The sequence below is a fragment of the Callorhinus ursinus genome, unplaced genomic scaffold (assembly GCF_003265705.2).
Source record: "Callorhinus ursinus isolate GAN/ISIS: 27379988/994484 unplaced genomic scaffold, GSC_fseal_2.0 scaffold18, whole genome shotgun sequence".
Classification (NCBI taxonomy): domain Eukaryota; kingdom Metazoa; phylum Chordata; class Mammalia; order Carnivora; family Otariidae; genus Callorhinus; species Callorhinus ursinus.
In genome coordinates this window covers 22,992,839-23,006,865 of record NW_027397080.1, presented here as the reverse complement: position 1 = coordinate 23,006,865, position 14,027 = coordinate 22,992,839, and the positions used below count along the sequence as shown (strand labels likewise).

The window sequence follows — 14,027 nt, the reverse complement described above, 5'->3', positions numbered from 1 at the left end:
GATGGCTGTGGCCCCGGGCCCGGGCAGTGCCCTGTCTGACTGAGGAGGAGGTGGTGGTGGAGTGCTCGTGCCCCAGCGCCTGGCACCGGGTGACATTAGCTTCTCCAGTGCCCGGGCCTCCCCAGCTGACGGATCCGTTCGTTCCTCTGCACTGGCGGGGCCATGCGCAGGGGAGAGGCGCTCCGGCGGACCCCGTTTCTCCCCGGGGTGCACGCCTCTTTAACCTCGCTGCAGGCAGGGGCTGGCCCGAAGGGATGAGCACCCCCGCCTTAGACCCGTCCTCCCGCCTGACTTTTGCGCGGGCTCAGTGGAGGTCTGCGTCTAGGTTTCAGGCCCAGGCTCACCCAAGAAAGGGGCACCGCCCTGGTCACTTGCCTATTGTCCTTGTCCGGGAGGGATTCTCCCTCTGGACACTCACAGGGAGCAGGAGGCTGGGCCAGTCACCCCTAAAGAGCCCTCCCTTGGCAGCTCATATTTTAACTATTGAATGAGAGGCCGGGTGCGCAAACGCCTCACACAGCGTCTGGTCCCAGTGTCCCCCCCGAATCCTGGGGGGGGCAGGAAAAGCTGGCTGGCGGGCAGGTGGCAGTCTCCTACAAAGCAGAAGGAAGGGCCCAGCGTGCCCGTCCTCAGCATGTGGCCCCAGGCCCTCCCAGCCCGGGATTATTCAGCGAACATGGGATTTTTTTAAGCCACAGCTTGGACATGGCCTTCAGTCCCCAGAGCTGAGAGAGGGGAGCAGCCCATAGCTCACTCCCCTCCCCCTCTCTACTTCTCCTGCTGTTGGACTTGGCTTTCACTGTTGCTGAATGGAGGGACCGCAGAGGCCGCTGGGTAGACAGCCAGCTGCTGAGACCTAACTACTTGCCCCAACTTGCACACGCTAACCTGATCAGGTTAGTGTTAGCCCCGTGGCGGGGAGTGGGGATCGCCTTCTGCTGCGGGCTAACTCCATTCACCTGAAAACTATTGATCAGTCCCCTAGCCCTGTGACAGCCCTGGGGACACAGCCACCCACTGGGATCTCTGTGCCTGGCACATAGAAGTGCTCCGTAAAGATTATTTTTATTCATCAGCACTTCCCCACCCCCACCACAGTGTGGGCAGACTTGTGTCCTGCTCACCCAGTACACAGTAGGTGCTCAGTAGACGTTTGAGTGAGTGAGTGAATGCCCGAAACAACGTCCCTCAAGGAGCCCTCAGTCTGGTGAAGGAGACCGGCATGTAACTCACACAGAATTACTGAATTTGTACACTCAACATGGGGGAAATGTATGGTGTATGAGATCTATCTCAATAAAACTATTTGAAAAAAGATCAAATCAGAGAAGGTTTAAATTCGCATGGAAGTTTTGGGTATAAGAACATATTACATCTTGCAACATTTCTACTCATTTATAGTCCTTACAGAATGACCCAGATGCCTAATATGCATAAGACTGAAGGATTTCATTCACTGGACCGGTTCAGTAGATACATACATACAGAAGATCTGTATGTTAATGTGACACAGTCTGTTCATTCTAGGGAGCATTAATTGAGCATTTACGTTGAAAAGTTGCCCAAGAATGGGGTGCCTGGCTGGCTCAGTCAGTGGAGCGTGTGACTCGATCTTGGGGTCGTGATTTCAAGCCCCACACTGGGTGTAGAAATTACTTAAATAGAAACTTTAGGGATGGGGGCGCCTGGGTGGCTCCGTCGGTTAAGCGTCTGCCTTCGGCTTAGGCCATGATCCCAGGGTCGTGGGATGGAGCCTCGAGAGCCATGTGTTGGGCTCCCTGCTCAGCGGGGAGCCCGCTTCTTCCTCTCCTGTTGCTCTCTCTCTCTCTCAAATAAAATCTTTTTTAAAAAGTTGCATAAAAAGGGTAGAGAACAGTGGTAGGAGTGTGTGTCTATGAAGTAATATTTTTTTATGAATTTTTTATTTTTTATTTTAAGATTTTTATTTATCAGAGAGAGAGAGAGAGAGAGAGGCAGAGGCAGGCAGAGGGAGAAGCAGGCTCCTTGCCCAGGAAGGAGCCCGATGTGGGACTCGATCCCAGGACCCTGGGATCATGACCTGAGCCGAAGGCAGACGCTTAACTGACTGAGCCACCCAAGCGTCTCAGTGAGGTAATATTTTTTTAAAAAGATTTGAGAGCGAGAAATAGAGCACTTGTGCGGGGGGAGGGGCAGAGGGAGAGGGACAAGCAGAAGGACAAGCAGATTCCGTTGCTGAGTGCAGAGCCTGATGCAGGGCTCAGTTCTCACGACCTCGAGATCATGACCCGAGCCAAAATCAAGTCGGGATGCTTCACCGACTGAGCCACCCAGGCGCCCCTAAAGTAGTATTTCGAAAGACAGAAAATAAGAATAGAAAGTTAAAACATTAAAAATATTTGTACATTTCAATATATTTTAGAAACTTAATTTCTTTATGAGTTTATATAAAATACTGTTTGTATTCTGAACTTCATCTTTTTTTAAAAAGTGGTGTGTTGGTGATGCGAATTAAAACCAAAGGTTTTATGAAACAAAAATAGCACCAGCTCGTTTTAAAGATATTACCTGTTTAATAGATCATCTGCTTCCTAAGGGCAGTAAAGAGAATTGCAAACTCAGTGACAAAACCCTCAGTCCAAATATTTGCTGTGAAGCTGGTAGGTTCTGGTTGAAGTAACAACCTGACAAGGTATGATTAAGTAATCTGGTTTTCCTTCTGAAGGTTTTACAAATTTTAGTTATGCTGAGAAAATAATGATGAAGCATTTTTACTTCTACGATAGGTAATTTTTAACTTTATTTAACTTACTGTTGGGAATGAGAGATCGTTTCTTTTTAAAAAATCGGAAGCTTTGGGCACCTGGTAGGGGTGGGAGGGGCTCAGTCGGTGAAGCGGCCGACTCTTGGTTTCAGCTCAGGTCACGATCTCGGGGTCGTGGGAGCGTGGACTCTACTCCTCCCTCTCCCCGGCTCATGCTCTCTCTCAAATAAAATCTTAAAATTTTGAAGCATTTGCTCTTAGAAGCTTCATCACCAAGAGAACAGGAGGAAAAGATGCTCTTCTCTTGGAACTCTAAACCGGGCAGGAGGGGCCAGCCAGGGGTAGTGGGGCCAGCAGGTGGGGGTGCACATCCCGCCCCCTGCTTCCTGTGAAGTGGGGGTAATGGGTCGGTGCCAATGCCGGCCCCCAAGAGCCCTCTTTCCTTAGGGTTCGCTGGTTGCCAGGAGCAGAAGCCCACTTGCCAAGCCAGCAGCAACACACACAGCTGTAGGCAGGCTGTGCGGGGCTCACGGGGGGAGGGAAAAGGTGCACCAGTGGCATCTGGAAAAACAAACAGGCCAAGTCAGCTGCGGGATCCTGGGAGTAGGAAGCCTTCCCTGTGGGTATGAAACTCTTTCCTCTCAGAGTCTCTCCTGCAAGAACCGAACTGGCTGGGCATGGGTCATGCCAGGGGAAGGGCCCACGTGACTGCACTGGGAGTTGGTGGCACCAGGGAGACCCAGTCCACAGTGCCCACGCCCCCCAGTGGCACACAGTGGCCGCTTAGTCAATGATACGAACGAATGACAGTATGGACACAGGGAATCTTGGAATCTGGGGCCCCAGAAGGACCTCGGCAAAGGCTCCAACGGGCTGACTTGTCAAGACCGCAGCGAGGGGCCAGAAGGGCCTTGGACAGCCCTGCTTGCCCACCTGAGCCCTCGCGCTCTCGACCACCACCCGTCCCGGGGGTGCTAAGTGGGTGCAGAGTTCACCCCAGAGCCAGGGTGTGGGTCCCTGAGGGCAGGAATCCTGCACACACTGGGTGTTTGCAGAGACGAGAGGCCTTAGGGAGGCCACACCCAGAGTGACAGAATGACATGGGGGGTGGCCCAGCTCTCCAGGGGCACGTGGGGCCGGGGAGTATGGACTGGGGAGCCAGGTGGCAGCTCCAGGCTCCGCAAGGGCCCCTCTCCTCCCTGCCCACCATGCGGGTCCCACCACCGTGCGAGGCGCCGCCACCCTGGGGCCAGCCCTCACAGCCAAGGCCACATACGCTTGCAAAGAGAGACGGGCAGAAAGAAGACAAGGTCAGTGCTAGCTGCGTCCCAGTTTCTGTTTGTTTATTTTTTTGTTTTTGTTTTTTTTTTTTTAAGTATGGAAGCTCAAGTATAAGATGTAGATTTTTCTTTTTTAAGCTTTACAAAAAAACAAAATAAAACAAAAAACTCCTTTTGCATTCCATAAAAATTGACAGAAAAGCACCTGGCCAGAAGAGCAGATGGTCAGCAGGCCCCACCCCCGCGTCCCCACCACGTGGTCTCCGTGGGACAGGGTTCCGTCCACGGGGGGCCACCCCCTTTCTCGCGGAGCTGTCCCCTGTCCCCCCAGCCCCAACCCCCAAGCAACTCCCAAACACACGTGGAATCAGATTTCCAGTTTTTCTTCTCTCTTTCACACACCACAGTTAGTTCATAAAATTTTTTTGTTTTACATTTTTTACACCAATGTAACAAAAAGGTGGGAGGGAAGGGGAGGCAGACAGTGTATTTTATGCCTATAAATGGGGGGGAGTAGACGGGGGGCTGGGGCAAACGAAAACACACGGTCTCTGTGGAAATATGGAGAGTTCTGATAGCAAAACGTGGTGGGAAGGAGGCCTCAGAGACGGAGGGTGTTTACTGGGCTTTATTCTCAGGGAGAGATGGCGCCGTGCGGCCGGTGAAGCCGGTGTTACGTGACCTGGTGGGGAGGCGAGGGGCGAGGGAAGGGAGCAGAGGACGAGTTGTCTAAGAAAGGAACCTAACGAGCGCGTGGCGTGTCCGGGGAGTGTGGGGCCGAGCTCTAACACTGCTGCTTTCTCTTCAAGGCCTCCACCAGGTCGTTCTTAAGAGCTTCTTGCTTTGATTTGTCTGCGAAAGTCTGCACAGACCTGCCAGGGAGGAAAGGAGTCGATGAGTCTGTGTCATGGGAGGGGGGGCTGCGGCGGCGAGGGCCAGGGCGCCGCAGGGCTGGGTCCCGCTGGCTCCCTGGGTCCCGGACTGGGCACCCCCACGAGCAGCGCCGAGGGCCGCAGCGCCCGAGACCCACACCCTCGGCCCCTCACCAGGAACCACAGGGGAGGCGCACAGCCCACCTGGGCAGGTGCTCACCTCTGCACGGGGGTGGGGGTGGGGGTGGGGTGCTGCCTGGTTGGAGCCAACAGAATCCTAATCCACTCTGGGGCCTGAAGCAGAAGGTGGCTCCTGGACTTCCCCCTCACTACACCCCTGCCCAGCAGAGGCGGCCCGCCGCTCACCCCCCAAGTGCAGGGTGCAGAGGGACTCCACTCCGTGAACGTTTAAGACCCTCTGGACAGCTGAGCAGGCTGGGTTCACGTCCAGGGCAGCGCCTGAAGGGCAGGCGCTTTGACCCTTCTGCATGCGACACCATCAGCCGTGAACTTGGCCGAGGAAATCCCTCGGCCTGGATTTCAAGAGGCAGTATGGGACCGAGATAAGAGGCCCTGGGTCCCTGCTGGGTCAAATCCTGGGTCTGTGGGGACACGCTGCCGTGTGTGCACTTGGGCACGGGTATTAACGCCCCTCACCACGGCGAGCCACCGAGCTCCGCAGAGGCCGGACGGCTTACAAAGTGCTTCCCACACACTTCTCCTCTCCCTCTCTCAGCATCCCAGAGGGGGTCCTACCGGTGTCCCCAGTTCACAGACGAGGACACGGAGGCTCAGGGAAATGCCCCGACAATGGCCGGAACGGTCACTCTGTCAAACTGACCATTATGTCGACCAATCAAGGACTTATCAAACTACTCATTAACTTTCCAACAGTTCTGAAGCAGAGGACAGAAGGGGTGAGGGCTGCCCGGCAGGAAAGCTGTGGACACCAGGCCCCATGGGAATCCCCAGCTCCACGTGCATCAGCCATGAAGAAGGATGGTGAGGAGGAGCCAAAACATAATCCTCAACTTCCCCAAATGGGTAAAGTAACATGAGGCAGTACCTCGGAGAAGAAGAACATCCCAAGTTGAGTTCTGCATCCCAGAAACCTCATGGGAAGTGGCCTCCCAACGCTCTGAGGAGGGTGCAGGCAAGACCATCCCTGAGCCACTAGAAACTCTCCCAAGTGCCATCCTTTCTGGTTGAACATTTCTGAACACCTGCCCTGGTGGCCCTTGGCTTCCATTCTTTGCCAGTCCACCACATGCTTCCGGAAAAGCTCCCGGCGGGAGGCTGCCCGCCCTGCATGGGTGCTGGCTCTTCTGGGAAGGAGGAGCCAAGCACAGCTGTGCCCAGCCCTCAACCCCCACAAGGGAGAAAGTTCCAGAGTTAGAACCAGAGTGAGAATCAGGTAAGAGATGGGAGATTGGGCTTAGAATGACTTAAGAGGTATAAGGACCGAGACATTCATTTAGGGGACAGAGTTTGGAAAGGTCACTGCCAAGCCATGTGAAACCAGTGTGGGAAGGAGGACACGTCCTGGACCCCTGGAGTGCCAGCTACCCACTGCTGCGGGGGAGGGGTGGTGGTGGTGGTGGTTTATGCCGGGAAGTCTCCAGTGGTGGCCACGGGACAGGGATCTAGAAGACTTCAGAACCCCCCTCCCCCCAAAAAGCGGAGGGACTGGGAAGAAAACCGCACTATCGTGGCATGCCTTAAAAAGGAGGTTTTCTCCCGCTGCGATGGGAATGTGATGGTCCCAATGTGAGGCCAGACAGACGTGCTGAAGTCCCATGAACGCAGAGCAGCCGAGCCACCTGGTTCCGTGAATGGCCCCACCCCACCCCGCCCCAGAAATCCTGCTGAGCCTCTTCAGGGTCATGCCCCCAGGGGCCAGTCCCTGGGCCTGGGCATAAATCCCTTAGCCCTGGGCTCTGCAGCCCTGCCCTGCCGGCTCTCCAAGCGCCTTCGATTAAAAGTAGTTTCCCTCCCCTCCCGGGATGCCGACCGCTTTCATACACCTGTATCTGTCCATGCTCAAGTTGTGGTTCTCGGCTATGCTCAACAAGCAAGACTATTTCCCTTCCGTCAGCATAGGTGTTTAAAGGACGGCCGCAGCGTGTTAGGGGCAGGTTATGTGGGTCCAAGCAGCAAGCCCGGCCAGGGGAATTTCAGCCTCTGCTCTGTGCTCTAGCCTCAGGCTCGGGGCAATACACCCCTTTCAAAAGTCATGGCCCCCAACAGTCCATTTCCCACCAAGAAGGCTTCTGTGGCCTCTGGGATGCTGGGATGCTGGGGGGGGGGGCGCGGGGGGAGTCTGAGGCCCGGGCCGCAAAGACAGTGGACTCCGAGAGGCTGCCCAGGGGCAGGGGCCATGAGGAAGGCCGGGCACACTGCCCTGCTCTGCGGCCAATCGGAGCGGTGCAGACAAGCGGCTTCTGCTGGAGAGGCAGGGTTAATCCCCAGACCGGGCTTCTTCCAGAGCCAGAGCCAAACCCCCTCTCTGCCCCACACCCAACCCTGCCCGGAGAGCAAGACACACAGAGCACACACGTGACACGGGTCTGTGTTACACGGGGCCGAGGGGACACGTTAACGTGGCCGCCCACAGCCGTAAGCCGGCACACGGGGGTTAGTGGTGGTTTAAAGGGCCGCGTGGCCGTGGCTGGTCCGGGGGTGGAGGCAGGTTGGTGAGTCCTGTTTAGTGGGGAGGGTGCTCACGCCTCTCAGGCAGGGTACCTGCATCGGCTTAGTTATCAGGCTGGATGTGGATCTGGCGCTGGGTCAGCACTTGGGAAAGTTCCCTCTGCAGCTGCTGAAACTTGGGGTGGTCGGGGATTACGTCAACAGATCTACAGAGAGTGGTCAGAGATGAGTGCGGCGGGAGGGGGGGGGGCGACACACCAAGGAGCAGGTGGCCGCCGGAGACGCAGGGACGGAGCAGTGTCGTCAGGGCCCCTGCACTCCAGGGCAGCGGCACAGAGAGGGGAGCCACAGAGCTCGATGCTGGAGGCGCTCACGTTCCCGGCCCCCCCCCCCCCCCACGAGTGTGCTCGTGGAGGACAGGGCGCTGGCCCCACATGACCAGCTGACAGCGATGTTGCCAGAGCCAGGGAATAAAACCCACCAGGGGCCAGACCGAGTCCCCCATGGGCGGGCGGGAAACTGGAAAGATCAAGATCCAGAGGGGGCTCCTCGCTATTTTAAACTGTAAGAAGGAGGAGGCTAGAAATCTGTCACCTGGGGGAATTCACAAGTCAGGGGGCCCCCAGAGCGGCTCCCTGCCTCTGCTTCTGGCCCACAAGGAGACCGACCCACGGAACGGGGGCTCAGGGGGCTGGAGGCTGAGGGCAGAGCACCAGACCTTGGCCTCACAGAGTGGTCGGGCAGACGCTATCCCATCTGACCCCTGCCTCCCTGACCGGATGAGGGCCACAGAGCGGAGCCCCTAGCCAGAGCTCGTGCAGCTCAGGTGGGCAGCACCTGTGTGAACTCTTTGTTTTCTGACTCCACGGCCAGTGCTCATCCCACAGCCACCTCCCCTGCCCCTTTAAGGGGCTCTGGCCTCCTGCTCTGTACCCCTGTGGACTTGGAAGAGCCAGAGAGCCCTTCTCAGGCCTTCATTTGGGCCAATGCTGAAGAACCGAGGGCACAAGATGGGTGGGGAGGGGCAGCTGGGGACCATGGCCATGGCCACCAGACGAACCGGGGGCTGCAGAGGGGAGCAGGCCGCCCGAGGGGCTGCCATCCCTCACGCGTTGTGAGGCCCAGGCAGACGCTTTAGATGGGAATGGCCCGGTGGGGGACGGAGAGGAGGGGGCTCCAGGGGCAAGGGCACTGATGGCTGTCCAAGTGAGCGGCCCCCAGGAAACACGAGCAGCAGGGCAGGAACCAGCGTCTATGCAGGAGGTGTCTGACCTTTCAGGATCTGCAGTAACAATGCCACCAGGTGGGTACTTTAGCCGAGGGCACCAATGAGGAACCTGAGGTGCCTTGTAACTACCACGCCGCACACCTAGGATTCGAATCCGTATCTTCTGGTTCCGAAGCTCATGCTTTGGGGTACATTACCTCAGCCCATTGACGATGTCCTTTGTTTTTCCAAAGTAGATCTCATTCAGCGTACTTCTGATTTTGTTTTCCATGTCCTGGGAAGGGAGATCAGTCAGGCAGGACGACACACAGGAGGCCTGAGGTTCACACCCTCCCCTGGCCCCCCAGCCCAGCCCTGCAGTCCTCGCCGCGGCCACAGGGGGGAGGTGCAGGACCGCGCCAAAGCCAGGCGAGCCGGCCCCCACGGCCGAGATCCCCCCTACAATTTGCATTCTGAGCGCTTCCCAGGCTTCAGGCACTGGGAAGCCAATACTCAGGGACTGGTGGCCAGCGCTGACCATGATGGGAGCTGGTCTAAACCACACCACATCACCACCCCGCTGTCCCCCCCCCCCCCCCCACCGATTTCGGGCACAATCCTGTGAAGCCCGAGAGCAGCACCCCTTCTTCCAAAAGAGTGTGGCAAAGGGAAGGCAGAGGCAGCTGCAACCTGAGCCCATGGCCTTTGCAGGGGTGCTTCCTTCCTGAGCTCAGGCCTCTGCTGGCACCCCGTGGGCTGGGGGAGCAAGCTTCCGGGACCACGCACGGCGGGGGTGGGGGGTGGGGCAGGGGGCAGGAGAGGGGGCAGCCTGGGAGCTGAGCCCTGCTTGCATGCCCATCAGAAGGCTCAGAGCACGAGCCCGGGGCAACAGGGCAAAACCCAAGCAACATGAGAGGCGACGCAGGACCGGCGTGTGCTGTGGGAGGCGCCCCGAGCCCAGAGCCCCACTCACCTCTACCAGGCGCCCGATATTGGCTATGTGCGGGGAGCAGTCACTCACGGTCTCATCCTTCTCCATCTGCCAAAGAGAAGAACGCTCCTCCACGTCAGAGGGCCGGGCGCTCGGTGCGGACGGCAGCCCCTGCCCCCAGCCCCGTCCGCTCGTGTGGTGTGCGAAGTGCTTGGTGTTCCGGCCGCCAGCCGTGCAGCCAGCTGCAGGTGGTGCAAGGCCACCTGGCCAGTGGGGGACCCAAGCACGCAGGGACTGCAGCTGTAGGGCACAAACAGCTCAGCCGGCAGAGGCCCAGAGGCCCGGTTCCCGGAGGAGGGTCTCCTGCTGCCCTGAGCGGAGCACGCCCCTCCCAGCCCCAAGGCCACAGCGGGGAGGGCAAAGGGGACCACCCTGGCCAGGCACTGGCTCAGGCTGTCCATCCCCTCATACTTCAGGGGGGCATCCACCGTGCCCCGACTGCCCTGCGATCCTGACACGGGGGCCTGAGGCTCAGATGGGAGGTGCCACAGGCAGTGAGGGCAGACCCCGGACCAGAGCCTTCTTACTGCACTGCCTGCACGGCTGGCTGCGTGGCTGGGGGAGGTTTGAGCAAGAGAATCTGAAGCCAGATTCCTAGACTGTGACCGAGGGGTACCCAGCAATCCGCACCTCAGGCAGGGTCGTACGTTCTGGTCGAGTTTTACTGAAAGTATTCAAAGGAGGCGGCAGGTGGGGCAGGGTAGAGGGACAGAGGACTCCTGACCTGTGCCCTTACGCAGGAGGTGCGGACCCCCCGCCTCTCCCTCTGCATCAGGCTCATTTCCCTCACGAGACCGTCGATCCCTTAAGGAGAGGTTCCCCTGTCCACACCCTGCGGGGTGCCCGGGAGAGCGGTGAGCACACAAATGCTCGCTGTTTCAGAACGGAACTGTGCTTGAAAATTAAACATGGACGCTGGAACAGGTCATCGTGAGACAGGATAAAAAGCTAGGAACGCAGTATCGGGACAGCCAGAGCTCGGGACTTGAGGCACGTAGAGAAAGCACGGGTGAGGCAGGGAGGTGAATGGGCTTCAGAGGCTGGAGACCTGGGCGGACGCTCGGGGAGCACGGTGGTGGCTCAGAGGTCAAAGGCTTTGCTGCCGCTTCTCACTTATCTTGACTTCTCTATCGGGGGAAACGACCGTCAGGCCACAAACGGTAGAAAAGACCCAGTTAGGAGCGAGATGAGGCCCCAAATGGGCGAGCAGATGGCAGGAGAGACCCAAGTCACTTTCACAAGTCCGATTCCGCGGAGCAGTCAGCCATCCCTGAAAAGCGACCGCGTGCTCAGGAGGTGCTGGAAGGCCTGAGGAGGGCGGAGGCTGACCCCGCTTTCACGCAACAAGGAAGATGAGAGTTGGAAATTAAACATGGATCTGACAGCGAGCCACACAAGTTTTGATGGGACTGTTTAAAACTCATCTGTTGGCACATCTAAAATCAACTATCTCTAATCTAGGAATCCACATGCGCTCATCGTGAACAAGGGCCACGAGAACCCCTGATTTCCTGTTCTGATGGGGAGGCTGGGAGCAGAGAACTCCTCTAGGGGTTCTCCACACACCACTGGCAGGTCCCACCGAATCCCCTGTGGCCATGGCTGGGATGCCAGGTTCCCCAGGCGGCCTCTTTGGCGTCCTGCAGGCTTCCTGCCTGGCCCCGAGCCAGCCTGCCCGTGTGGAACTTAAGAGAAGGCACAGCCGGGAGCCTTCTCAGCATCCTGGTGACAGCGAGGGTCCAGACGATCAGAGCCCAGGAACGTGGGCTGCTGCAGAGCACGGCCAAGTGCAGAGTCGCCTGTTCTACTCAGCCTCTAGAAGAACGCTATTTTCAACCCAAGGACATGGAAGCTCAAAGATGTCCTCTGCCCGGATCACGGCACGTTTGCTCTTCCTGCCTCAGGTGGCTGGGGCAAGTGCGAATCACACTCTGGGGCTCAAACATGAAGCTCACCGAGTACAAAACGGGAACCAAGTCCTGTGAAGACACACGTGGTTCTGAAGAGAATGTGACGTGCAGCCCCAACAGCCTTCACACGATGTCAGGGACAGGACCGGTTACCGGTGCCCAGTCGGGGGCAGCGTTCCCAGCCCGGTCCCACGACGGCACTGCAGTGGCGGGGCTCAGGAAGGTACCGGCCCCGCCACATCCGCAGGGCTGGATTCACTTTAGGTGCCGGGTCTGAAGAGGCCCATGGGCAAAGCTTGAAAGGTCTGAACACCCTGACCCCAAGACATGGGCAAGAACGGGGTATGTGCCCTGCTCCCGGCACCCTTGGGCCAACGTTCCTGGGGAGTCTCGATCCTCAGGGACTAGCCGGGTCCCTACAAAACAGCAGTGAGAGTGCTCCTGAACTCAGAAGGGAGAGCTGCTCCCCATCACTTCAGGTTTCCTAAATACCCCACCCTGGGCCATCCCACAGTATTTGTTGGAACATCTGCCCTTGGCCAACCCCTGCTGCCAAGACGACTGGAGTGTGTGCGTGTGGAAAGAAGCTGGGAGCACACTTAGGAGGAAGGATGGTGCACCATCTACCTTTTTTTTTTTTTTTTAAAGATTTTATTTATTTGAGAGCGAGACAGAGATAGCGAGTGAGAACACTGAGCGGGGAGGAGAGGGAGAAGCAGGCTCCCCGCCGAGCAGGGAGCCCGATGCAGGACTCAATCCCAGGACCCTGGGATCATGACCTGAGCCGAAAGCAGCCGCTTAACCAACTGAGCCACCCAGGCGCCCCCGCCATCTACCCATTTTTAAAAGGGATTTTTGGACACCAATACACTCGGACTGTGGGCTCTTTCCCCCCACGTGGAAATGGTTCCTGTGCCCAGACAGAGGGCAGCTCAGAGAGCCGCTCTTCTGGGCAGGGAGAAGCCGGGGGTGGGGGGTGGGGGGGTGGGGGGGTCTGACCCAGACGAAACCTGTCCTCCCACAACGAGCAGTCTCTCGTCTTCCCCAGCTCAGTGCAGGGGGCAGGCTCCTGGCAACCTCAGGGAAGCGAAGAGGCTCTGAGCTCACAGAGGGCCCGTTTTATTTTACTTTTCATTTACTTTTTTAAAGATTTGTTTGAGAGAGAGCGAGAGCATGCACACACACACACGAGTGGGAAGGGCAGAGGCAGAGGGAGAGAGAATCCCAAGCAGACTCTGTGCTGAGTGCAGAGCCCGCTATGGGGCTTGATCCCACGACCCTGAGATCACCACATGAACCGAAACCAAGAGTCAGATGCTTAACTGACTAGGCCAACCAGGCGCCCCAGCGAGGGCCCCGTTTTAAATGAGTATACAACAGCCCAAAGTGAGGACCAGGCTGCTGGCAAAGGGGTCTGGGCCATCAGGGTAAGTAAAGTCACATCAGCAATCCAACCTCATGGAAATCATCTTTGTGCTCCAGAATCAACCTTCCAATGAATCGAAGTGGTGAAACCACCAAAGAGGTCTGGAGTGGGTGTGGGGGCAAGGCAGGGGGGAAAGTGAGGAGGCCTGGTTTCCTCTAGAAGACGGGACTCCCCGGGACGGCAGCAGGGGTCCCTAAGCTCGTGGCAGGGAATCTGAACCCAAGGGAAAGCCTGGCAGGGACCGGGGAAGGGAAGGAAGACATGGGCAAGGGAGCGGGCCGAGGCCTTGGCACACACCGACGTTTCCACGGCCCCCTTGCCCACACCCCTGCTCGCTCCCTCCACACCTGGTCAGGGTCAGCTTGCTGGAAATGCTGACCCACCAAAAAGAGGCCTATTTTTGTAATGCATACATTACTACATCCTTATAAAAGTGGCCGCCAGACGAAAACATTTTTAGGGCTGTGGCCACACAGATGTTCCACAAGGTGGTTCCAACCAAGTCTGAAGTCAGAGCCCAGCCCGCCCAGCCCGCCCAGCCCCACCAAGCACCTCTCTCTCCTCCTCTCTGTGGCCTGGAGATGGAAGGACACAGCAAGTGTTTAGAAAGCAGGCCATCTTCCTCAGAAGGGGGGGGGGTACAGTCTCCCCGGCTGCTCTGCGGCATCTTCCGATAGGCACGGCCCCAGGGGGCGGGGGGCACTGGGGGAAGCCAGCCCCGACTCCATGGCTCCTGCTCTGGAGCCCAAGGCCTGAGGGCCTCAGCCTTCTGCTGCATGAGCTACCACTCACATGATGCCCAGGACGGGACCTGGCAGAATGGCAGCTCCATCCCTGGGGCTCCTCCGGCCCTGTCCTCCTGGTTACTGACCTGTGCCCCGGGGAAGAGCTGGGCTGGAGGCCAGGACTTAACCTGCTGTCAAGTCAGAAGACAGTGGTCAGAGAGCCT

General features: G+C 57.8%; 1 protein-coding gene across 4 annotated transcripts in view; it reads right to left on the bottom strand.

The window, feature by feature from the left end:
• Nucleotides 1–4,058: 4,058 nt before the first annotated feature.
• The window catches only part of CAPZB (capping actin protein of muscle Z-line subunit beta), a 132,856-nt gene continuing 122,887 nt past the window's right edge, over nucleotides 4,059–14,027 (bottom strand). For 3 of the 4 annotated variants that reach the window (XM_073903264.1, XM_073903262.1, XM_073903263.1), the window contains exons 7-10: nucleotides 9,725–9,790; nucleotides 8,970–9,046; nucleotides 7,638–7,750; nucleotides 4,059–4,895 (exon numbers count right to left, since the gene is read on the bottom strand). In XM_073903264.1, the coding sequence (XP_073759365.1) occupies nucleotides 7,648–7,750; nucleotides 8,970–9,046; nucleotides 9,725–9,790 (246 nt within the window). In that variant the 3' untranslated portion in view covers nucleotides 4,059–4,895; nucleotides 7,638–7,647. The remainder of the gene's footprint in view (nucleotides 4,896–7,637; nucleotides 7,751–8,969; nucleotides 9,047–9,724; nucleotides 9,791–14,027) is intronic. The other variant, XM_025856520.2, reaches the window with a different exon arrangement.